The sequence below is a fragment of the Taeniopygia guttata genome, chromosome 3 (assembly GCF_048771995.1).
Source record: "Taeniopygia guttata chromosome 3, bTaeGut7.mat, whole genome shotgun sequence".
Lineage (NCBI taxonomy): Eukaryota > Metazoa > Chordata > Aves > Passeriformes > Estrildidae > Taeniopygia > Taeniopygia guttata.
Genome location: NC_133027.1, coordinates 94,763,196 through 94,786,980, shown reverse-complemented (window position 1 = coordinate 94,786,980; position 23,785 = coordinate 94,763,196). Strand labels below are relative to the sequence as shown.

The 23,785-nt window shown below is 43.6% G+C and overlaps 2 protein-coding genes across 10 annotated transcripts in view; both read left to right on the top strand.

Annotated features, from left to right (window-relative positions):
* FOXN2 (forkhead box N2) overlaps positions 1 to 13,637 on the top strand; it is a 30,693-nt gene extending 17,056 nt beyond the window's left edge. For 4 of the 8 annotated variants that reach the window (XM_072927433.1, XM_072927432.1, XM_072927435.1 and 1 more), the window contains exons 3-7: positions 2,062 to 2,186; positions 5,774 to 5,838; positions 6,776 to 6,844; positions 8,849 to 8,917; positions 9,838 to 13,637. In XM_072927433.1, the coding sequence (XP_072783534.1) occupies positions 2,062 to 2,186; positions 5,774 to 5,838; positions 6,776 to 6,844; positions 8,849 to 8,917; positions 9,838 to 10,355 (846 nt within the window). In that variant the 3' untranslated portion in view covers positions 10,356 to 13,637. The remainder of the gene's footprint in view (positions 1 to 2,061; positions 2,187 to 5,773; positions 5,839 to 6,775; positions 6,845 to 8,848; positions 8,918 to 9,837) is intronic. The other 4 variants (XM_030268850.4, XM_030268851.4, XM_072927436.1 and 1 more) reach the window with 3 other exon arrangements.
* A 9,865-nt stretch (positions 13,638 to 23,502) lies between these two features.
* PPP1R21 (protein phosphatase 1 regulatory subunit 21) overlaps positions 23,503 to 23,785 on the top strand; it is a 31,139-nt gene continuing 30,856 nt past the window's right edge. The window contains exon 1 of one of the 2 annotated variants that reach the window (XM_002198620.6): positions 23,503 to 23,682. In XM_002198620.6, coding sequence (XP_002198656.4) covers positions 23,626 to 23,682 — 57 coding nt within the window. In that variant the 5' untranslated portion in view covers positions 23,503 to 23,625. The remainder of the gene's footprint in view (positions 23,683 to 23,785) is intronic. The other variant, XM_030268849.4, reaches the window with a different exon arrangement.

The window sequence follows — 23,785 nt, the reverse complement described above, 5'->3', positions numbered from 1 at the left end:
CTTGTTTTGAAGCTGGACATAGTTTCTGTGGCATTTCCAGCTCCAGCTGTGGCAGGCTTTCCCCTAACACCTGACACTTGATTCCAGACCTGCGCTGGACTTCTCCCCCTGTCTTTGCTAAGCAGAGGGTGCAAGCCAAGCACAGGAGCAGCTCCATCATCTCTTCAGCTCAATGTCTACTTTTAGCTTCTCCAAAGGTGGGTGGAAGTGTGGTTTCACATTACACATGACCCAAAGAAGAAGTCACCCTGTTTACTGCCTGTTGCATTGGATCTGTCGGTATCTGGATGGCTTCAGGGTGTGCCCAGGTTCTGCTTGCTGTTGCAATACCCACCCAAAATCCTAGTGTTATGTTGTCAGGGCAGCAAGCTGGAGGAGCACCTTGCTGGGAAGATCAAAGAGGGGAAACTAACCCCCAGCAGCTGAACTGAATGAGGCATGAAGCAAAATTGCTCACCTAAAATACAAGATAAGATAGCAGATAAGCAATGTACAGAAGTGGTTTGCTGGTCCAGACTTTCTGCTGCTCCCTGGGGGCAACAGCCTCCAAACTGTGAAAGGGAGGGGGAAAAAAAAGCCAGTAGGAGGGCATGGTTGGGGTACTGGGAAAGGGGGGTCTGGGAGAAGTAAAAGATCAGGATGTAAGTCTGTCACTGAGATGAGGTATAGAGCCAGCTGAGAGGATGCCTCCTGTTAGTATCTAGGTGGTTAAATCATCCTGCCAGCCACCATGGCTGTTAATTAATTAAAAGTAAGCTATTGATAAGTATTTTGCAGGCTGTGCTCAGTTTTAGTATGAAAAGATAAGTATAAGGAAGATTCAGGTTGAAAACAGTAACTTGGAGAGATGCAGCAGCTCAGAGATGTTGGTTAAAGGTAGTGGCTTTAGCTGCAGTTGCAGCTGCATCTCCTTCTCAGCTGGGGCTCTCCCTGGCTCGATTTTTTTCTCTTGATAGCAAGGTATTTACTCTTCTCAGAAACTCCCTGTGACTTAAATAGAACCACAGACTTACTTGCTTTGTGAGTCCTTTTTAGTCTGGGGTAAATCATGGAGCATCCATCCATAAACTGGTATTATTGGCCCCCATGATTCTGGCAGGAGACCAGCTGGCCACTGTGGGCTCACAGGAGCTTCTCCGTGAAGCTTGGGTTTCTGCTCTGATATTTAGCCTCCAGAAATGCTTTAGAAGGATCTTACTGTTCAGGTATGCAGCTTCCTCATCCTTCAGCCATGTACATTTCCATTTCTGTAGCATCTGTTTTCCCCAAAAATCTGGTGCCGCTATGTGCAGAGCTTTTAGCTGATCTGTCAGGTCAGTGATTATAGAATTTCTATTTTATAATAGGACTATTTAATTAAGTTGCAAGAAATAGCAGGCTCAAAAAAAAAAGATTCCTTATTTAGTAAATTGATGAAGAAAGCATTGAGACAAGCAAGAGGTGCTTTATCTTCCTTAAGCTTCAATATACCAAATTTAATATAGAGAATGACTAGCACAGGGGTGCTTACATTGTTAGATGCATCAAAAATACATTCATTAGGTTTTCAGATTCTGAGAAAGTGGGAATAATCCATTTTGTAGCTGGACATGGAGCAAGATCCTTTTCCAGGGTGGTGTAAAATTTAATGAGTATGTGTCTGTATCTAAACCAAGGGGAAGGTGCTTTGGCTTCTTATCTAGAAACCTGTTAAAGAAAAGATGACTGATCAGTTTACTGATGCCTGGACAGGTCTCTAAACTCCCAGCTGTGCTTATTGAGTGTTAAAATAAAGTTTACAGCATTTAGGGGACAAATGGGAATGGGTATGAGGCTTTAGAGGAGAGGTGTTGGAGATGCTGTCCTGACCTGCAAGATGGGTTCTTCAGTAGTGTATAATGAGGGTCTCAGGGCCATTTTCTCAATTTTGGGACCATCGAGGATGGAACTGCCTGTGGATGTTGTGTGTCATGTGCCTACATGCAGTCACTGCACTGTGCTGCAACTTGGGGATATTAAATTAGAAAGGACTGTACCAGTCTGGTCCTGGATTTTCTGATTTGCTGTGTTTTTTCATTGCAGGTGAATGGAAAAGGGTCCTTGTGGTGCGTTGACCCAAAATATAAACCTAATCTTGTCCAAGCACTGAAAAAACAGCCTTTTTCCTCAGCACTTGCATTTTATACTCCACCGGCGTCGCCACCCAGGTAGGTGCAGTTCTCATCGCAGCAGGACACGTCGCTCTGGGTGGCAGAGGGTGTTGAAGTGCTGTTACCTGCTGTCACCCAAGAGCAGAATTTGAGTGGGCCTTAGGTGGGACCAGCTGGGTGAGGTGGGGAGATGCACTGAACTCAGGCTTCCCAGACAGCACAGCTGGGATGTGTTCAAGTCTCTTTTTAACTGTGGGAGAGTGTAAAACAAGAAGGTCAGGGGTGTGCTGGCTGCTTTCTGGAGAGCCCAAGTTCTGCAAGAGGGCAGGCAGTCCTGGGAACTGGAGCAAAATCCTTTTTCAAGCACAGTCCATCAGAACTGTGCTAGGGTAGAGGAGGTGGATGTCTTCCCCTGTAAGTCACTTGTCTGGATATAAAATGTATCTATCAGAACTGTGCTAGGGTAGAGGAGGTGGATGTCTTCTCCTGTAAGTCACTTGTCTGGATATAAAATGTATCTATTCTGTGCTTTTGTCAAAAACAATCAACTTTTCCAGTCTGAAGTGCTGAGATGCTGCCCTGAGAAGGTTTTTTTTCTCTGAGGCTCTGCATTTTGCAGCAGGGATGGAAAAGACAGCCTTTGCCATAAACATAGTCTGAGGTGGGGCATGCAGGACTTCCTTACCCACACAGTTTAAGATTAGGCACTAGATTTTGGAGAATTTGAAGTCAAACTCATGTAGAGTTTGACTCAGAGTTCCTGAGCAGAGGAAGAGGAGCAGCAGCTGTGTCAGCCTGTGGAGGCAGGAGGACAGAATGCAGCGCAGCACGCTGGGTGAGCTCGGTTCTGAGGAAGGCATGTGGCTGGTTTATCTAGTTCAGGAAAGAATTTGGGTGAGATAAAAGGTCATTAAGGTGTTTGTACATTGCCCTATGCCTTAACCTTACTGCAAGGAGTTTCCTTGACAAACAGGAGGAACTGGGATTCCTGGAGCAGGATGTAAGACTGGTAACACTGAGAAGACATTTTCTCAGGGTCCAGTAGGACACTGACCCTGGGAGCTGCTTGCACCCCTGTGCAAGCCTTAGGGGCTTGAGACTTTTGTGTGGCATGGGCTTGTCCAGTGGGGTTTGTAACCCACAAGATAAAACCAGTTGTCTCTGGTCTCTCTTCAACCCAGGGCCCTCCTGGGCTGGAACAAGCCAGGCAGAGGTATCCTGTTTTCCAGCTTTCTCTTGGAATGGGGAGCACTACTAAAATAACCCTGAAACATTTAAATATTAAGAAGTAGTCTGATTAGAAACTGTGAGATTACTGGTGGTATTGCTTGGGGTTTATGGGAATAAAGATTATTGAAATATCTGTAATTGGGCTCTAGAGGATAGTGCTTTTACAGGCTTTAATGTCTCTGTGTAAGGGGATGGACCTCTGGTTCTGGGTACAACTCAAGTGAATCTTTGGTCCTTGGAAGCTTCAATGCTCTGTCTGTGTTAGTACAGCCAGATTTTAAAATGTAGAGAATAATCCAGATGGGAAGTTGTCTGTGCTGCCAGAGGTGCAGAGGACTGACAGACTCAGCCCAGGGCAGGGAGTTCAGAGCCTTGACCAGTTAAGCTTTTAAAATCTCCAGGGTCTCCAAGATCAGTGCAGCTAAAGTTGTGTTAAATGTGTTTACTCAGCTTGGATAAATGCAACATACCAAAATTAGGAGTAAGAAAGGAGGCATTTCATCTGCATGCCTAAGTACTTGGAAGAGCAGGACTTTAATTTGAAGCTGTTGTTTTTGGTAACTTTTTTTTCCCTTTACTGAAGGACTAGTCACACTTGCCAACAATTACAAGGAAATCCTGGATCTAATGAAGCCACATGGCAAAATTCCCACTGACTTCAACACAGGAAGGGTTTTGCAGTGCTTGTATTTATGAGTACAAGAAAATAAGAAGCAACATATTAAGATACCACACTGCTCCCTAATGAAAGCTGTTTTATTTTCCTTCAGTGAAAAACATTTATGTGACTTTCCATCACACACAGAAAAACAGATTTATTTTTTCCACTTCCGTGCTTAGATTTGATTTAAATTCTGCCCTAATTTTGGGGAAGGGCCCCCAAGGATATGCCTTGTTGTAGAGAGGGAGGAAGCCCAGAGGTTCAGCTGGAGAGAAGCTGAAATGCTATCCAAATTTGTCTTCAGAGTGATCCTAAAATTCAGCTGTGGCAGTCTCTGAATTTTCCAGTGGGAAGACTGGTGTTCATGATTATTTTACAGTGTATTTGTGGGGAGTCTGCCTATCATTCAGCACGATTTTAAAATAAAATTTAGACTGTTGCTTTGAGCAGAAGCTTTCCAAAACTGTAATCTGTGTCTAGTGACACTGAAATTTGTATTATCATAGATGATTGGCATGCCTGATACATTTTATTTCTGCACAGCTTGTTCAACAAGTCCTTGTGAAGCCCCTGGCTGCATTCGAGTTCTAGTGCTACATGAATGACAGCCCTGGGGACAGCCACAGTCCTCATCTTACTCAGACCTTATGCATGGATTGTCTTAATCAATATCAGGTATTAATTGACTTTGGGGACTATTAATTGACTATGTGGACATGATTTTTGAAGGATTTGAGCTCAGACAAAAGGATGATGATGTTTAGCATCTCTTTGTACAACGGGTCTGAGGGCTGCAAAGCCAGCCATTTTGGGTTAGACCACTGCTTTTCTTTATTTTTAATTTTTTTTCTCCCCCCACCCATTTTTGGATCTGTTCCCTTTGCACTCTGTGGGTACTACAAGAAAAGATACCAGACAGTGAACCCTATTTTTGCACATTTTTCCCATTCAGCTGAGGTTTCTCTTGCATGTTGGGCTTGAAAATTCTGTCATCACCCTTCAGATTGTTCTAGCAGCACTATAAAATATGCACATTGCTACATTTCATGCAATTTTAATAGTGTGTACTATTTTTGTTGTAGTTACTTCTAACTGCTCACTGATATATTTATAATAAACGGAATATTTAGGGCTGGGTGTGTAGCAGAAAAAAAAAGTGAAAGCTTTAACTTGCCCTTTATTTTGTGAGGGATTTATGGGTACTTTGGTGCAAAGCTGGTCTGATTATTAAAAACCACCCTGGATAGCATCAACTTGAAAATCAGCAGCTGTCTTGATTTGATTTTTAATTTGGTATTACTTTTTGTTTCTGTTAATTGCCCACCACTTCTTGGAAAAGCAAATGATCACAACTGGTACTTACCCGTCCTCTGAGAATCCCTGTATGAACTATTGTTTTGTTCACGTGTAGGTTTTATGTACTAAAAATGCATATCTTTGTTTAAAATCCAGCCTTTAGGCAGGTGTAGAAAATCTGTAGAAGTCAGTGACTGTTGCCAACAAGACTTTGCTTAGGGGGAGTGTATTTGGAGGTGTTTTTCAAATGCTGGTGATGGCTTAAATAGTGCTACACAAACTATGAACCAGTGCTGAGCTATCTGCTGAGGGTAGCAGAACTTGCTTGCCTTCCTGTGGTGAATAGGATTAGTTTTGTTTTTAGCCTTCTATGATCACAATATTTTGTCTCTTATACTTTGTACAAATCATTTGCCTGATCAGGCCTTGGCTTTGAGCTGTTGAATTTCTTTCTCAGTAGGTCGTCGTCCCCTCACTACCTGACTTCAGTCCTTCAGCAGAATCACAGCCGAGCTCTCAAAGGTAAACTTGGAATTTCCTTTCACTCTCCTGCCCTGGTTTTGGTCACAAGCATGGACTGCAGCCCAGCTGATGTTGTCTCTGTCCCTGCACTGGAGGGTTTGCTAGATGACAAAAGAACCCAGATGTAGTACTATGCACATGAGTTGTGTTAGCTACTCATGTGTTAATTTTAAATCCATGAGGAGTAGTTCAAGGTGTAATTGGGGCCATCTTGTTCTGACAGCAAAATATTCAGCACATGCATCACTCCCAAGTATGACCTACTTAATGAATAGTTCAGCAGAAAATTAATCTGAAAGCTGCTCATCTCTTTATCAGTTTTATTGGCCAAGAAATGACAACCAAAGGCAGCAAATGTTAGTGTATAAAACTTGTGGTACCAAGAGGGAGCTAGAAAGTGTGCTGGAGCTTGCAGCATTTCTTTTGAAGGAGCCAGTTGGGCACAGCTCTTGCACCTTGCTAATAAAGCCTAATTAGGCTTGTCCTAGACAAAAATAATAATAATTTTGGTTTTTAAGTGCTGAAAAGTGAACAGTACTCATTTTTAAAGGGTTGAGTCTAACAAAATGTGTTGCAGAGGAGTGTTGTTAAAGCTCTTTCAGCAGGATAGTGAAAGGCACTGCCCAGGTGGGACCTGAGCAGACACCCAGCTCCCTGATTTGCTGGCTCAGTAGGCTTAGAGGTTGCTTTTAGTTTTTGGGCGCAAACTAGAAGCTTTGGTTAGGCAGCAAAGCCAAGGCTTTTTGGAGACCAAGCAGCTGCTTGGCCCACAGGTGATGATGGCCATGCACCCCAGAGCTGGCATCTGGGTGGCAAGGAAACATCCCTTGGCTGGCTGGCTGCTGCAGGGCTGCTGGATCTGGGGTTCTCAGAGCTTGTTGGAAAACACAAGAAATCCCTCTCCTCCTAAGGATTTTGCTGGTGTGTCCTGTGACAGGTTTGGAGGTTGCCAGTCTGATGTTGCCTCATCCATTTAGCTACACCAGAGGTGCCAGAATAATGACAGGTATCTGGTATCATTTAGTTTCTGCATGTGGGGGAGCCTGTTCAGCATTTCTCTGGCATTAGAGGCAAGCCATTCATGTTCCTGGGGTCCCAGAGGGCAGCTCTTGTGCAGATGAACAGAATTCCTTGTAATAAGGTGCTTCCTCAGCCATTCTGCTGGAGAAGTGTAAATTTTGGGAAATACTGCGCTGTTGAGAAGAGCAATCACAAACGAAGCCAAAGCATATTATCAGTGACACAGAGCCCTGCTAAGAGGCCACTGCAGAAGTGCCTCTCCTCATTCTTTGGGAGTGTTAAGGTGCAGAAATACTCTTTGTAGGCAGTAATCCTGCATTGCATTATTGCCTCCAGTTGCTTGTCATTTTAACGAGGTGGTTCTTATATACCAGCATCAGATGATAAAATAAAATGTTTGGGATAGCAAGTAAGGAATGGGAATATTTCACTTCCTGATTACACTAGTGGAGCAAAGTAATTCTTCATGCTTTATTTTTTTACTTCTTTTTTGTCAGTTGGGTGCATATAACCTGTGAATTCAGTGGCTCTGTTTCTGCCAAAGAAAGCCAAAGGAGAAGGAAAAAAAGGTCACATGAGTACAGTGGGGTAGAGCCTGAAATATGCTGGATTTAAAATGAAAGGCATGGAAAACAAGGGGGAAAATGTGTATGTTTTATAACCTGTGTTGAAAACAGCAGCTCAGTCCCCTTTCCATGTTGGTACAGCATTCCCAGAGTGTCATGTTCTGCAAGTTTCTCCTTGACCGGGGGTGAAGTTAGGGAGAATTATCAAGATAAGGAAACCACGCTGACAAAACTCTGACAAACTCTGCAGTCCCCCTCCCAGTACTGCCCTCCCCTTAAATTCAGTAATACAGTAATGCTTGTAATGTGGGGAAGAAAGCAAATGCCATCAAAAATGACAGTGCTGATGTTTTGCTTTAGCAGTTCCCTGCACAGTTCCAGTTCAGCAGAACTGAGAGCCTGTTCTGCTTGCTGCCGGTCCCTTCCAGCCCTGCTCTCCGCTCACTGCTCATGCATATGTACATACCTGCCTACACCTCAGATGTGATCTGCTCTCAGACACCCAGGCTCTTGTGAGAGCTCACTATCTCTGTGCTCCTGTTTGCCTGGTTAGTCCACCATACCTGTTTCTGTTCTGTACAAGGAGTATTCTTCCTCCACTGCAGAAGTGAGCCAAAGAATGGATTGGATTTCCCCTTCTGTAAAGGGCACAAACATGTCCTGAAATGAGCGGGGAAGGCGTGCTTGTTTCTTTTCCCTTTCACCTTGTTCTGGTTAGAAATGTCACTCTCTGCCCTGTTATCCTCAAGGTGCCTTTCAGAAATGTAAGCAATCTGCTCTGCAAAGGATGGCATTTTGCAGCAGTGCTTCTCACTGCAGCTGACAGTGCCACAATTCACCTCAACCTTTTCTATATGCCTATTTATTATTTAGATCCCCCTGCTTTCTAGATTGAGCAGTTCAGTGCCCTTTCCCCCCGTGCAGTCTCAATTTCTTCCATTTGACTTATTGGTGTGGAAAATTCTGCTGGAGGAGGGAGGTGTGCCGAATTAGTGCTGCGTTAATGGGCATGGCTGCCCTGGGCCCTGCACATTCACACAGCCAGGGTATGGAGCTGCTGAGGTGCTTTGCTGTGCCATGGCTCTAATCTTTCTCTCCCAACTGGTACAAACAAAAGACACTTGTTAAGTATAGCAACAGCATTGTCACATGAAAGTCTAATTGTGTCACTGATTCTTGGCTTCAGTGAGTGCAACGTGAGAGCTCGGCCTTTGAAATGTCATAGTTAAGGTATGAGACTGATGTGGAATAGCACTGAGCTGTACAAGGGTCATGCTTTGTCTGAGTTTGTACATTCCCCCCCACTCTTGCTCTTTGGTATAGGCCAGTACAGGCAAGTATATATATATATGTATTCTTTGTATATTTTAGAGGCCTCATCTTGTCAGGCTGAGTTCTAACATTTTGCTGCTTCTGCTTCACAGAATCTGATATTGATGCTGCTACTGCCATGATGCTGTTAAATACTTCCATTCAGCAAGGGATGCTGGACTGTAAGCATAACCCATTTTACTCTTTTTTTTCTGCTCTTTTCAGCAACTAAATACTTTCTCTATAAAATTTCAGGAAACAAGTATGGTTTAGTTTCCAAACAGTAAGAGCAGTCAAGAAGCAATTCTGGTTTAATTATTCTTTCAGCTAGCATTGCAAGAGTTTTATTAGAAGCAGCCTTTTTTTCTCTTCCCAGTTAATTTTGATTTTTTCCTGCAAAGTTCTATCCCTGCCCTCTCTGTACTTGACAGTAAGAAGAGTTTCTTGGCTACTTTGATGCCCTGTGAAGGTTGACCTAGGAGAGAGACTAGATGAAGTTAAAGAATAAAGTAGGGATTTATTCTAAGGCCTCAGTGGATACACCTTGGGCAGCACAAGAGCCCAGCCAGGGCTACATCCACAATGAACCCAAAATGGTCACAAATATGGGCAACTGATCATGGGATCTCACACTTTTGTAAGTTCTGATCCATTTGCATATTGGAGTTAATTGTCCAATTACAGCTTTAGGTTATGAGGTCCCAACCTTCTTGTTTTTCTCTCTTCAGTCCAGCATTGTTTATGCTCTTGGGCCTGTGATTTGGATAATTTGTCCTTTGTCCCCAGCTAGAGAAGGAATTGTTTTGTCTATATACTTTGTGTAGAGAGCTTACTATCCCCTAATATGAAGCTCAGAACCACACACTAAAGCAGTACAGAATCTGCAAAATATAAAAGCTAAAACCTGAAGCGTCATTTCTCTCTCTAGGTGTTAGTTGAGATGAGGTGGTGACTTTTCCTCTGTAGGTGACAGTAAATGGGCACATTGTGACATTTAAGTGCTGGAATTGAGTTTCCCTTGCAGCCAGCCAGGCACAGCGTGCTCGTGGTGCAGGAGATCTCACTGGGGCATTTGCCTGCTGACACCCGTTGTTTTTCACAGGTGAGAAACCTCAGCCGCTGAAGGCGCCCAAGAAGAGGAGCTACGGCAGCGCGTTCGATGCCCCCAGCTCCATGACCCTGCCGGAGAACGATTCCGCGGCCGCCAACATTGACCCGAGCGAGGATCACAACTACAGCGCCAGCAGCATGGGCTCACAGCGCTGCGCCTCCCGCTCCAGCGTGTCCTCCCTCTCCTCCCTGGACGAGGTGTACGAGTTCATTTCCAAGGCCAGCCACGAGGGCAGCGACGGCAGCGAGGGCTTTCACAGCGAGGTGGACACGGACGGCGACTACGAAGACGATCCCCTCGGAGACAGCGGCTACGCATCCCAGCCCTGTGGAGATTCCTCTAAGGAGAGTCAGCCCAGCAAGAAAGTACTCGAGGAGCTGTGTCAGGAGATCGATGAGGAGCTGAAGGAAGCAGCAGGGTCTCTGCTCCACCTTGCTGGCATCCAAACGTGCTTGAGCTCCTTAATAAGTACTGCAAAGACCCACTGTCACAAGCAAAGGAAAAAATAATGTGTTTGTCAGTGTTGAATATATACATATATTTTTTTTAATTGTGGCAATACTCTTCTACTTTTGCCCTTCACAAGGGAGATCAAAGCCATAAAAGGACTCACTGCTTTTTTTTTTTGCCGCAAACTATAATTTAGCCATTTATTTTTAAATCGCCACCTAAAAAGAAAATATTTAATCTTCTCAAATTAGAAGATATGCATGATGTGAAAACCCAAAAGCATACTTCTTAATGGTCACTCCTTAATTTTTTTTTCCTTTTCAATAGTTGACTTTATTTTTTTTTTTCAGAGATACGTTTGTTCAGATGCACACTGTGGATCATATTTGCATCTCCACTGGCCCCATCTGCAGAGGTGAATTTTGTTCTGTCCAAGGGCTCTGACTTCCATGTAAAGGATTCAGATCTATTTTGCAATAAGAGAATCTCTCTATAGTTCCTAGACATCCTTCACCCAAAAAATATTTTTTGTGGTATGTTGAACTTTATTCCTATTTTTCTTTTAAAATCAGTGGTGATTACTTACATCTTCCTGTAGATTATGCCTTTTTTTTTCCTGTTCAAAAATGGGTAAGCAGTTCTGTTGGAGTGGGTTTTAACAGTACTGTACATACAAGGATGCCTTAAGTATGTTGCAGAATTGTATACAGCTATCCAAGGTCATCTTTCCTGTTGCTGAAAGGTAGCATGATGTGCCATAAACGTTCTCACCAACGTGAAGCCACTGCTTCCACCAGGTGTTGGGCAAGCTGGGTAAAAATTAGGAGCAGAGCCACTTAAGAAACCAGTGTCCACTGTTGAAAACAGTGCTGGATTCAGCCAAAAGTTAACCTTTCCCTAAGGGAGTATTTTCTTGGCCGTTTGAATGCCTTTCTTAGACTAGTGTGGGTTTTTTGCCCCTTTTTTCTTTCTTTATTTTCTTATTTGTCAGTCTCTTCATGAATTCTGTCCTAAACTGTCTACTTCCAGTGCAAACACAGCCATGCTGCTGAAGGTCTGTTGCTCTGAGGGCCCATTCCAGTGCCTCTTGAAGACAACGGTGGTGCTCCTGCTGACTCAATGGCTGTTGGATCAAGCCTGAAATATTTGAGGTTCTTGGTTTTTTGGAATTTAAAGCACAAACACTAGGAGAGAAAAAAAGTTGGGTTTTTGTTTTTTTGGGTTTTTTTTTTCTTTTTCCAATTCAGTTTTAAGAATGATTTGTTTTATTTATTGATAGGGAAGGAAAATACTCTGCTTCATTCCTGTTAGCCTACACCTGTAACAGGGCAATGTGTGTGCAGATGTGTGGGTGTTCTGGCTGTCACAGGTGCTGCATTAGCCAACTAGATCTGATATTGCATGTAATACTGATGGGTAATAGGGGTAAAACTCGCCATTTAAAAGAAAATTAAGTACCAAGACAGTGGTTTTTAGTATTTCAGGAGCTGAAGATGTGAATGCTTGGTGGAACTGCTTCTTCTTGCTCATGGGTTGCTTTTGAACTCTTATGGAAAACTGCTAAGGGCAGAGCTTGTGTCAGTGTGAAAAGGAGGATTCAGATACACAGAAATACTGTGAGCAGCCTGAGGTTTTGCTTGGTGCCATGATTTCAGTGTCACAATGTTGAAGAGGGGTGCTGCTGCCTGGCTCCTGCTGAAGTGGTTGCAGCTTTCTGTAGCTTCCAGTGAAAGCTGGACCGAGGTCTAGGTATTCTGGAAGCTGTGGTCATAGTCAGCTCCATGGTTTGATTTGGTTCTGAATTATTTTTTGCCTCAGATAAACTTGGAGGATATTATTGGGAGTGTGGCTGTGCTGCTGTTAACCCTGAAGCTGGTGACAGTGACTTCAGCATATCTGAAGGATTGGGATGCTAACAATGCACTTAATCACCATATGCACTGACCAGTGAGAACCAGTACCTGATCAGCAGTTAGCAGCTGATCCCATCCATCCTTCCAGCTGGGAGAACCAGAGTGGTGGAAGGGGGGAGCAGCCGCAGCCTTTCCCTGGGACACAGAGCAGTGCAGCGGGGCCGTGCTCTTCCTGCCCTTCCTGCTTTGCTGTCTTCCCTCTCTGCTTCCCAAGGGGAAGGCAGAGGAGCTGTGCCCCCGCCCTGTGCCCCTGCTTTGTCCCAGGCCTCTGCCCGCACGTTGGCAGCACAGGCCGACAGCTCAGTGTGGAACACCTCTCTTGGCAGTGGGAGAGGAGCTGCCCTTCCTTTCTCTTACATATCTGTTGGGTTCGGGTTTGTTTGCCACCTCAGTTAAAGACCCTGGTGTATATAGTATAAATGGAGTATAATTCAAAGTTATTTTGATTGTTGGGCTTTGGGTTTTTTTAGTGACATATGTAAAATATTGATGCCAATGGTTGACTTGGATATGTTTTGGCAAGAAAAGTATTAATGAACCACATTCAGTTCTTTAAATGCGGTGAAGAAGTGTATGAGACCTGTGTTCATGGGAGGTTGCTTTGTTCAGGGTAAATCTGATGTGATTACTGTACAAACCTATACTGGCTTTTCAGATTCCAATCCTAAATTACTGATCTGCAGAAGTCACATCAAATGTATTTAAATCCAACTGCAAAATGGAAGTTGTGTGGTTTGCAACTTTTCATCAACCTGAAAAGTACAAGCTTTAATTAAGGCAAAGTATACTCATACACGTTAATAATGGTGTGGTCAAAATATTTATTGAAAAGAAAAGTTAAAATATTTTAAATGTTGCACCTGCTATTTTATCTTAAAGCACATTCTTCACACCTAACTGCCAGTGCCATTATCAAGTCAGTTTTATAAATGTACATTTCTTCAAACTAAAAAGTGCATAATTAAAAGTATTATGTTACTGCCATATAGTGATATAAAACATTTTATAATTGCCAATTCATTGTAACTATTATTTATTTAAAAGTGAATTGTAAGAATGCTTTCTGATCAAATGAACCAGAGTTGTTTTAAAACCATTCCCGTTAGCTTGTTTCTAATGTAGCATAAGCAATGTCCTTGGGTTTGTTTAGAATAATTTTGCCAGTAGGTGACCAATTCTAACCCTTTTTCCTCTGGTTTAGTCCTTTACCTGTTTTAAAGACGATTTACAAAAGTTTAGTTTTTTGTATGCTAATCTCTGTTAATTAAAATGTTTATAAATTTTATTTTTACCAAAGAGATGCAATTCATTATGACAAAATATTGCAGAATAAACTTTGTTTTATAACATTTGTGACTTTTCTGCCCACATTTTTCATTCAGATGATCAAAGGGGCTTTTCTAAAATAAACAGCATTGCAAACAGAAAGCACTGTGTTCTCTCTTTGTCTGCAGACACTGCCTCAGGTCTCAGGTGGTGCTGAGCATTCCACCTTCCCGTTTAAACTTCTTCCACGAGACTGGATTAGTGCAAAAAGCCCAGTGTGTGATTCATTGTGGGTTGGTTAAGATGTCTGCATGTGTCTGGAAGACATCTGTGAAACACCTATCAGTCCATAGCAGGATTTGCTTACTGTCACATTCATCCATAGCTGGCCCCTGATGTTTGAAGAGCATCTAATTAAGGTTTCACCCTTTGACCTGGAACCTAAGGAATGTTTTGACATCTTGGAAATTGCTGAAAGCACTACTGCCTAACTACCCTTCTGTGCAAAGCACTTGTTTAAGCAGAAATAGCTTGAATCTTTTGCTGATGAAATAACTGTGATTATTTGCTGTTCTGTATTGCTCTGGCCAAGTTACTTGGATGAGACTCAAAAGATCAACAGCCTAGTACAGGACAGGTAATTTTAAAAATGGGTCCCTGGATAAAGCAGCATAGTCTTGTTTGGTTGGGTTTTTTTCAGTTTACTTTCTCTAGATAATGATTCATGATGTCTGTTGGTTCTTTATACAGAGGACCTTATGGAATGCACACAGGTAGGAAAAACCCATCTTACTAGCAGAAATAATATTTCCCATCCCATTTTATACCTCAGCTTGGTGCTCCTGGGCCAGCTTTTCTCTCAAATGCACACACATGCTGTGTGCTCTTCCAGTGCCTGAGAGGCTGAAGCACCAGAGGAGGAAAACAAGATGTGACATGATGTTTATCTCTATTAGAAGCAGACATTGGTCCATCTTTTGTATTTTTATTTGTTTAACCCTCTGGTATTGCTGAGGGAAGCTCGCTCTCTAGGATCTGATGACAATACAACCTTCTCAGTACTTCAGGTGATAACAGTAGGTGATAACGGAGACTTGTTTTATTGCTGTATCTAACAAAATTAAATCACACATTACAGAATATATGTTCACTATTAATATATTTGATTTAGTGTTCATCTTAATAGACTTAATAAGAGAACAACTGCACTAATTAGTTTGGACAAAACCACAGCCATGTATCATATGTTAATGATACCTTTCTAATTGTTATTCACTATATTATTCTGAGAACCTTGAGCTTGTTGTTAAATTTCCCAGGAGTATTTTCCTCTGTTATGACTTGCTGGAAATTATCCTCTGTATGGAGCCACAACTCTCAAAATAAAGCATTAACTGCAGCAATTATGCACTCACACCAGCTGTATTTTAAGGAGAGTTGTTGGAAGAAATACCTAATAGATTAGCTATATTTGGAAGAAATGGTTGTCTAAGTTTGACACAGACTGTGGTTATTCTTTCACATATTTTGAGGTTACAGGTAGCTGTAAATGTTCTTATTTTGAATAGTCTGAGTGAATGCATGTAGCTTAGCGATAATTGCATAGTAGTCCAGCAATACTGCTGCTGTGACCTTTCCCAGCATATTTAGCTGTAAAAATCTTCCCTGTTTTTACACACGAGGATGGTTCTCGCATCTGGGAAGGTGAAGCAATATCACCTCTGCTTGAATTTTCAGCCTTCAGATCGGTTGGGGTTTTTTTCTCCCCTTTCCTCCAGGAGGCTTCCCTGAAAGCTGCCTGCTCTTACTGCTATAAAGTTCTAGAGCCAACATAAAATTACCACCTACCCTCTGCCAGGGTTCATTTAAACAGCTCTTTGTTAAACAGGGGCCTGTTTATTTTCCTATTGCATCAGTACAAAAGCAATCATTTCCCTCCTTAGACTCTTGACTTGTTAAACAAACCAGAATTATTTGTTTTCCGTTTGGAAGACATGATTTTCATTCCTCTTAACCACTTTTCTGTACCTCAGTTCCAGACTGAAATTAGCTTGCTGGCATGTGCGTGAGAAGAGTGAAAACCACTCTTAGAGTGCTTTTTTTTTTTTGAAACCTGGCCTTAATATTTTCCTGCTTTTGCAGCACTCCTGCCTGCGTGGCCTTCACCTGCTCATAATCCTATTATCAGCTAGTATATCCTTATCTTTGTTCTCCTCCATCACTGCCAAATGGTGAGGCCCAGTCAGCAGGAAATTTGGTAGTTCATGACCTGCAAATTGATTTAATGAGATCTGTCATGATCTTTGTGATCCCTCCTGGTGATATTCCTGCTCACCAGGAGCATCTTTTTGGCACAGCCTGCCCAAAATACAGAAAGAAGACCTGTCTGTGCTCTTTCAATGTTCAGAGAAGGACATCCAGTCTCCTAAATCTAGGTATGTCTACCTGAGTGTTGCTTTTATGCTGGTTTCCATAATCTCCATTTCCTGGTATCTTGACTCTCCAGACCCTAATGAGCAGTGTGCTAGGTTGGACTGAATTCCCAATTTCTGTATCCATTCCACAGGTGCTGATACCAATTGAGAATCTGGGTGTTTTCATATATAGAAATACAAGATGGTTCCTATCAGACTAACCTCAGATGCTCTGATGTGCTTATGCACTTTAGAGTTGCCAGGCAGGTGTTCAGAAAAACCTCTGTATGTGCCTGTACCAACCTTAACACAGCATTGCTTTGAAAAACAGATTTTGTGTCTCAAGGGCTTTTTTTTTTTTATTTAATTAACTTGTTATCTTGATTCCTTACTAAAATCCAGTGGGTTCTCAGTTGTTAGAAGTGCTAAAATTAGTTCAGCGAACTGAATTTTTGGTTCTTTTCAGTAAGGGTACATTTTATTCTCTCTCACTGGCTTTGGAGGTTTCCATGCTCTGAATATGGTCAGGCCTCCACAAATAGCAGGCATTTTGCTTTTCTTTTGGCTATGAGTAATTTAAAAGATGAAAACTCCACCTGTTGAGTTTGGCTGTGATGTGGTGGCTGGCACGTCCCGCTGTTCTGCGCAGGCTCTTCCCAGGGGTCTGGTGAGGTGTGGGCAGAGCTGAGCCTTTCCAAAAGAGAAGATGTTTCCTTAAATCTCTGGGTATTAACTCGAGTGCAATCGTGTTGGCTGCTACCTTAAATATGATGTCACCTTGCCCCAATCACAGCCCATGTTCTGTGAGCGTGATGTGAGCTCCCCAGAGAAGCATCCTCTGAGTGACAGCAGCATCCCGTGCGGCCGTTGCTAAGCGACAAGATTCGGCTTTCAGCAGGAGCTAATTTTAAAGTATTTAACCCTAGATCTGTCAAGGTTCATTATTTCCAGTGTGCTGGTTAATCCCTACCTGTTGGTGCCCAACTTCACATATGCCCTGCTCCTCATCGTGGTGCTGTTTGATTTATCACAGATAATGTTGCATAATGAGGAGAAACAAAAATGCCCCAGGTATAGCTCGATACCAAATTTCATTTTAGCTCTGATCTATATGCAGAAATATGGGGCACAATTAGAGGTGAAAATCCTGCATTGCTGTTCTGGGAGTATTCCTTGCTTTGCTGGCTTGTGCAAGTGGCTCACCCCACTTTCCTTCTAAGGAATGCCGGATTTCAAGTGAATGAGTGCTGGTGGCAATAACAATTAAGCTTCAGTTTTTAGTAATATAATGTGTCCTCTTGTTTCTTGCTGTATTTCATCTAGATTAAGAAGCTTCTCATTTTACCTAAAGGCATTTGAGAAAAAATTATGTAATTTTGAAATTTAAGGGGGTTTTAATACTGAAAAACTATAATTCTTTTAAATCATTACAGATAATGATGAAATTTTACAGAGAATTTTTGTTGGTGTTTTTTATGGGGGTTTGGTGTGGCTTTTTTTAAATAGTTATCTGCATTTCATTTATTTCTAAGATGTAGAGGACTGGAATGCTACTCAGGTATTTTACAAAAAAAAAATTTAAAAAAGAAAATATTTCTGACCAGCTGTGTCACTCTTTGATTAATTACTACAAATCCCTGTAAGTGCACTCAAGTTCACTGCTACCTTCTTAATGTGATATCTGATTTAGCTGAGATAATGCTGCTGTAACTGGTCAGTATCATAACAACAACAACAAAAGAAAAAACACTGAGAACTGCACAAGCCCTTCCTCCCCCCAAATGCAGTAAAATTAAAAAACATTTAGATTATTCATATTTAAAATGCTAATATAGTTCATCTCAGCCTTATAATCCCACCTAGGATTCTTCCTCCTCCTATTGTTAGGGTTTGAAACTGACACCATGTTGCTCCTCATGCTGTCTCTCCTTCCCAGTTCACACTAACCCACAAACACAAACCTGTCTCTGCCAAGGCACTTTTTTCAGCAGTTGATTGGGTTACTCTTCTGCTGCCTTTTAATCCTCCCTTCCACAGCTCCAAGTTCCCATTCCCATCGCTGGGTTCGTGCTGCCCAAAAAGCTGTTGATGGCTTTCTCCTCCGGTGTGTGTGTTGTGCCTTCCCCCTGTGCTGTCATTGAGGAGCTCTGCCCCACATCTCTTCATCCCCCTCTTCCTTTGCATCTCAGTCTTTACACATCAAAGACCTGGCTTTAGCTCATTCCAAAAGTCCAAATTATTCCCAGAGGCACCACAATCTTTTTAAAATTAGTAATAAAAATAGATCATGAACAGGAATAGTTCTGATCAAAATGTTCCCTAAACTCCTGGTAGATCTCCCAGCTCTCTCCTTTCTCAGCTCTGGAGGGATGACAAACCCACAACATCTTTTCTGTGATAAGATCTCCAGGTTTGTGGATGTTCCTTGCATGGTTAAGTCAGGACTTCTCCCCAAGGCTTGCAGATTTGTTTCACAACTGGGGTACATGAGAGAGCATCCACTTCTAACTCCATAATGTTCCCAATACTCCTCCTCTATTATTTCTTTCTCTATGAAATCAGACAATTTCTCTCCTGGGATTTAATGTATATTGCTTTTATTTTTCTTTCACCAGCAAACGTGCAAGGCTCTGAAATCTAAGTGTGGGCAGTTCTAGCCAGGCTAAGGTTTCTCAACTATGGCCCCCGCAAGTGTGAAGAAAAGCAAGAAACGAGGCTGAGATGTACAGACCTTCAACAAAAGATGGCAGAGCTAGGGAAGAGGTTTCATTTCTCTGGAGAGGGGGAATTCCACATTAAAAAAAAAAGCAAAACCCGAACTTTTGGAGCTGTTACTAAGTTCTGCTGGTTTCTGGAGTGAGTATCAGTAAGGATTTGCTGAGGAGGGGCAGCAGTTCCTGCTGTTGCACGAAGGGCTGGTATGTGTTGTACCCACGAGGAATGTGAGCTGCAAAGTTCAACTCTGACTTATCACAGGCAGCTGCCTGCTCAGTTTTTCCATCTTCTCGTCCTCAGCAATTTCTTTCTGTACAAAGGCACCGCTCCCCTGGCCATGCACACACCCTATAGATGACTCAAGCTATTTAACCTATGGGCTGGGAAGGGACATATGAGAAAGAGAGAGAGAGACTTGTTCTCATTTCTAAATGCTATGGAAACACTGAAATTACTATAATGAATAATAATTAAACTGGTCTGTGAGGTGCATTTTCTGTACATACATATACTTTTTTTTTTTCTTTTTTTATTGCTTGCCTTTTTTTATCAGAGCAATCAGGTTTTGTCGCGGTGAAAGGTTATTCTTAACGAGCAGCCTGCTACAGTCACCATGAGAAATAACGAGCGTGCATTGTGAGCACACATCCTGCTGTTCAGACTTGCCGTTGCTACGATAACAGAAACAAAACACCAGTTTTGGGTGTTTGCAGCTTCCGAGGATGTGGTTTATCTGCTGCTTGTGATACTCTGATGACTGAAGACGGCTCTCTTCCAATCATTTTTGAATTTTTTTCTGTCTCTTAGAAACCCTTTTGTTGTGAGTACTTTTGAGGACATAAGTGATGACAATGAAAGTTTATTCTCCCAAAGCACAGAAAACATCCTGGATAATCTGAAATGCGTTCTTTGTTTATTTCTTTACCTGCACCTATTCCCAGGGTCTGTGAGTACAGGTTCTGACTAATCAGAGGGGAAGACACGGTTTGAGCAGGAAGGGAGGAGAAATGAGCGTGAAAATAGGATGATTTGAAACAATCACTGTAATTCTTAAATAAATTAGTTGCCTTGAGATAGCACCTAGATTTCAACACCCATTGTACCAGCTGCTGAGCACAGACACAAGGGAAGGACAGCCTCTGTTACACTGTCTATGGAAACAAAAATACCATGAGTGTTGGGAGCGATTCCTTCGCTCCACACATCACCTTTGAGCTTGCATTACGCTCTGCTGCCATAACCTGTACTTATTCCTGTGGGTGTGTTACAGAGGGTTGTATTTTGGGGGTCCTGTGGCAACCACCCCACCCTACTTGGCATTCCACTGCCATGAGCTCTCTCACTCCGAACCTGTGACAAGGGGAGCAGTCCCTTGCAATTACTGAGTCAGTGCTGTGGAAGCCTCAGGACACCACGCTGCGGTGACACGTCCCTGGCTGCAGTGCTGGGACAGCCTTGCTCTCCTGGGAGAGGTGAGAATTAAGGATGTGCTTGTGAGGAAACAGAACAATGAAGACGTTTTCTGCACAGCTGACGTTTGGGGAAGTAGCGCTTGCAGCTGCCACGGCAAATCAAAAGGATGAATCTGAGAATTTCCTGCGAGAGAGTGAAAAAAGCCTTAACCAACAAACAAGCTAACTTTTGTCACCTGTGTTTTCAGGGAAATTTGCTGAAGCTGTTTGTCAAGAGCCACCATGGGATAAATGATAAATTACAACTTTGTATGTTCATGATATTATAGGGACTCTAGGATCTGTGAGAAACTGGGCAAGAGACAGTGCCACTTCAAAACAAAGAGGCTGGCCTGATTCTTAAATACACTGAAGTAGAGCTGTTCTGGTGAGCCTAAAAATCCTGCAGCCAGCTCTCAGCCTTAAAGCAGTAAAAGCACACAGCTTTTATTTGCTCCTTTCACTTGTTCCAAGCAACTGGCATTGCCTCCTATGATAAATACCCTATATGATGTACACTTGGGTCTTTCCACTCTGGGTGGATGCAGGTGAATAAATTCTGTGTGCTTCCACTTCGAGTGCTTGCTGCCCAGTCAGGCAGTCAGTGGCGAAGCAATTCATCCTGCCACAGCTAGGCACTGTAATTCCCTGAGCTCTGTCTCCCAGCTTTCAGGTGTGAAACCTCTCTGCCAGCATTCGCTGCACCAGAGACAAGCGGAGAACGGCATCACAAAAGCAACTTTGGAGGCAGTGCAAACTCGGGAGTACTTGCAAAGGGTACTCAAAGAATTTCAGTGTAACATTTCAATGAAAGACACATCCTAGAAAATGCAAACTTAAAAGTACATGTTGGAGTCAAATGTAAAAGCTTTAAATAATTTTCCTATACAAAATTTACTGCACTGGCACATAAAAGGATATACCATAGAAGGCATGCTGCTCTTAACCCTGATCTGCAGCAGTTATAAACCCCATTTGCTTTGCTAGAAAACTTCTGTAGGGCATGCAAAACGGAGTGGAAAGAGAACTATATCTGCTCTAATAGTAAAAAAAATAGAGCTTCCTTATTTTTTATTCCAGGATTGCTGTTTAAGCTCTTCTAGTCAAGCAGAACAGCAGCATTTGGATGAATGATGACAGTGTGTTTTGCCTATCTCCCCTTTTACACTTCCTAAAAATGCACAGTGCTGTTGTTGGCAATAGGGATCAGCAACATGTCCTCCAACATTAAGACTTCCCGTGGAGACACAAACATGTTTACTAATCTGGCCCCGGTGTCATATTTAGGGCTTACCAACTTCACTACTGTGATAAGCAAAAGAACAGCACACACACACCATCAAAGCCTCAAGACTAAGGAAAAAATAGCTTCCATGATGGGCACCTTCTATCCACTCCTACTTAAGGGGAACAAAGACAAAAGGAGGTAACGAAACGAGCACTACCCACTACTGAGGAACAGCTCTGAAGGCACTGTGCTGAAATCAAGTGGAAAAAATGATACCATGGAAACGGAACAAAAATAATAATTTGCTGCTACATCTCTGTCCTAGACCAGGAAGGCCTTAACCTGCAAATCACCAGATGCTCAGCATGTACTGGTGAAGTCTCACAACATTTTTGCCTTATTACTCTTTTCCTTACACATCTGTTTCCAGGCATGTTCAGAAACAAAATTCTGCATTGATGTTTTCAGTTTCTGCTTAAACTGTGCTGATGGTATATACACGTTCAAATGTTTGGCCAGTCTGAGGATAAAGAAGCAAATAGGAGATTAAATAGCAGAGCCTCAGCATTCTCCAAAGAATAGCTGAATGCTGGAGAAGCTCAAAGGTGGCTCTGAAATAGAAACCTACATGTTGGAGAGAAGAGAGCAGAGAAGAGCCCTCCAGGACAACACTGGGTGCATAAAGCCAGAATCACAAAATCACAGAGTTGTTAGGGTTGGAAGGGCTCTCAGGAAATCATCCATTCCAGCCCCTCTGCCCAGGCAGGGTCACCTGGAGCAGTGGCACAGGAGCATGTCCAGGTGGGGTCCGAATGTCTCCAGGGAGGGAAACTCCACGGCCTCCCTGAACAGCTGTGCCAGTGCTCTGCCACCCTCAGTGTAAAGAAATTCTTGCTCATGCTAAAGTAGAACTTCTTGTGTTTCAGTTTACAGACCCTGCTCCTCGTCCTGTCGCCGGGCATCACTGAAAAGAGTCTGGCACCGTCCCCTTGGCACTTTGAGATATTTACATGCACTGATGAGATCCCCTCTCAGTGATGCCCCAGACTGTGGAATTCCAGTTTTGGCATTGAGAGGGCATTGCATGATCCGGGATCTCCCTGTGTTCTCCTTCACTGTGTGAAAAACACCAATCACTTGTTTTTAAAAATTTTAAAAGTTTATTAGTAACAAAATGAAGACTAGGACACTACGAGACAATAAAAAGCAAAGAATTACGGACATCCAGATGTTTTTGGGCACTGAGCTGCTGATAACATGCCTTGTGAACAAAGGAATAACCTTAACCTTAAAAGAAATAGCCTGTTGCATATTCATCTATTCAGACATGATTCATAAATTCCTTGCAAATTAAGATGTTTTCTGGTTTTTGTCAACTTTTTCCCCTTAATCCTGGTGGTTCCATAAAGATGGAGAGAAGGTGGAAGAATGTTTGTCTTTTCCGATAAGGTGGCAGAAGCTCTTTAGTTTTCCTGTTGTTGTTATCTCTGTGCGAAGAGTTTCTTGATTATCTTATCCCTTTTCTTGAGCTAGTAAAAAAATATCTTACATCACAGAGTTTCTATTTTAACATTATGTCGTAACCTAAAACTATATTTAACACACTGCTTAAAAAGGATTAATACAGTATTACAAAATAACCCTCCATAATACATATAGCATTCGATTTAACATTTGTGAAGAGCCAATCATAAAAGAGGCATTTTTCCCAACTGGACATCGTGGATGCGCTCAGTGTGTCCTCAGTGAGGGCTGGAGGCTGCAGGGAGAGCAGCGGGAAGTGGCGGAGCCGCCTTTGTGTCACTGGCGCCCCCACGGGCCCGCAGCTGCCCGCGCCTGCCTCAGTTTCCCCGCGTGCCGCGAGTCCCGGGGCTCCCTCTGCCGACAGCGCTGCCCGGGCGGGGGCCGCGGGGGCACGGTGCCCAGGCAGGGATGGCGCCGGGGCGCCGGAGCATCGCTCGCCGCCTCCTCCATCGCGATTGTCGCGATATAACCCCACAGCCCCGCTCGCGGGAGAAGGCTTTTTGGGCGGTGCGGCGCCCCGTAGCCCGCGCGCGGCCCCGCTGCCGTTGCCGCGGCAACGGGCGGCGGCGCCTCGCGCCTCGCCGGTGTCACGTGATTGGACCCGCCCCTGAAGCCACGCCCCCTCCCGCCGCCATCTTGGAAGTGGCGTCAAGATGGTGGCGCCGGCGGTTTAAAGCTCCGCCCCCGACGCCGCGCACGGCGCGGTTACGTCATCGCGCTCCCACCGCCCTGAACCCGGAAGTGCGTCTTGCCATTCGCGGGCGTGCGGGGCCGGCGGGAGCGCCCGAGCCCGGCCCGGCCGAGGCGGCGGGGCGGAGATGGCGGCGGCGGAGCTGCAGGGGAAGTACCAGAAGCTGGCCCAGGAGTACTCCAAGGTACCGGGCAGCAGCGCCGCTTGCCGCGGGCCCGCGTCCCGGCGCCGCTCGGCGCTGCAGCGCTGCGTTCCGCGGAGTGCCGGGGCCCGGCGTGCCCGTGGCG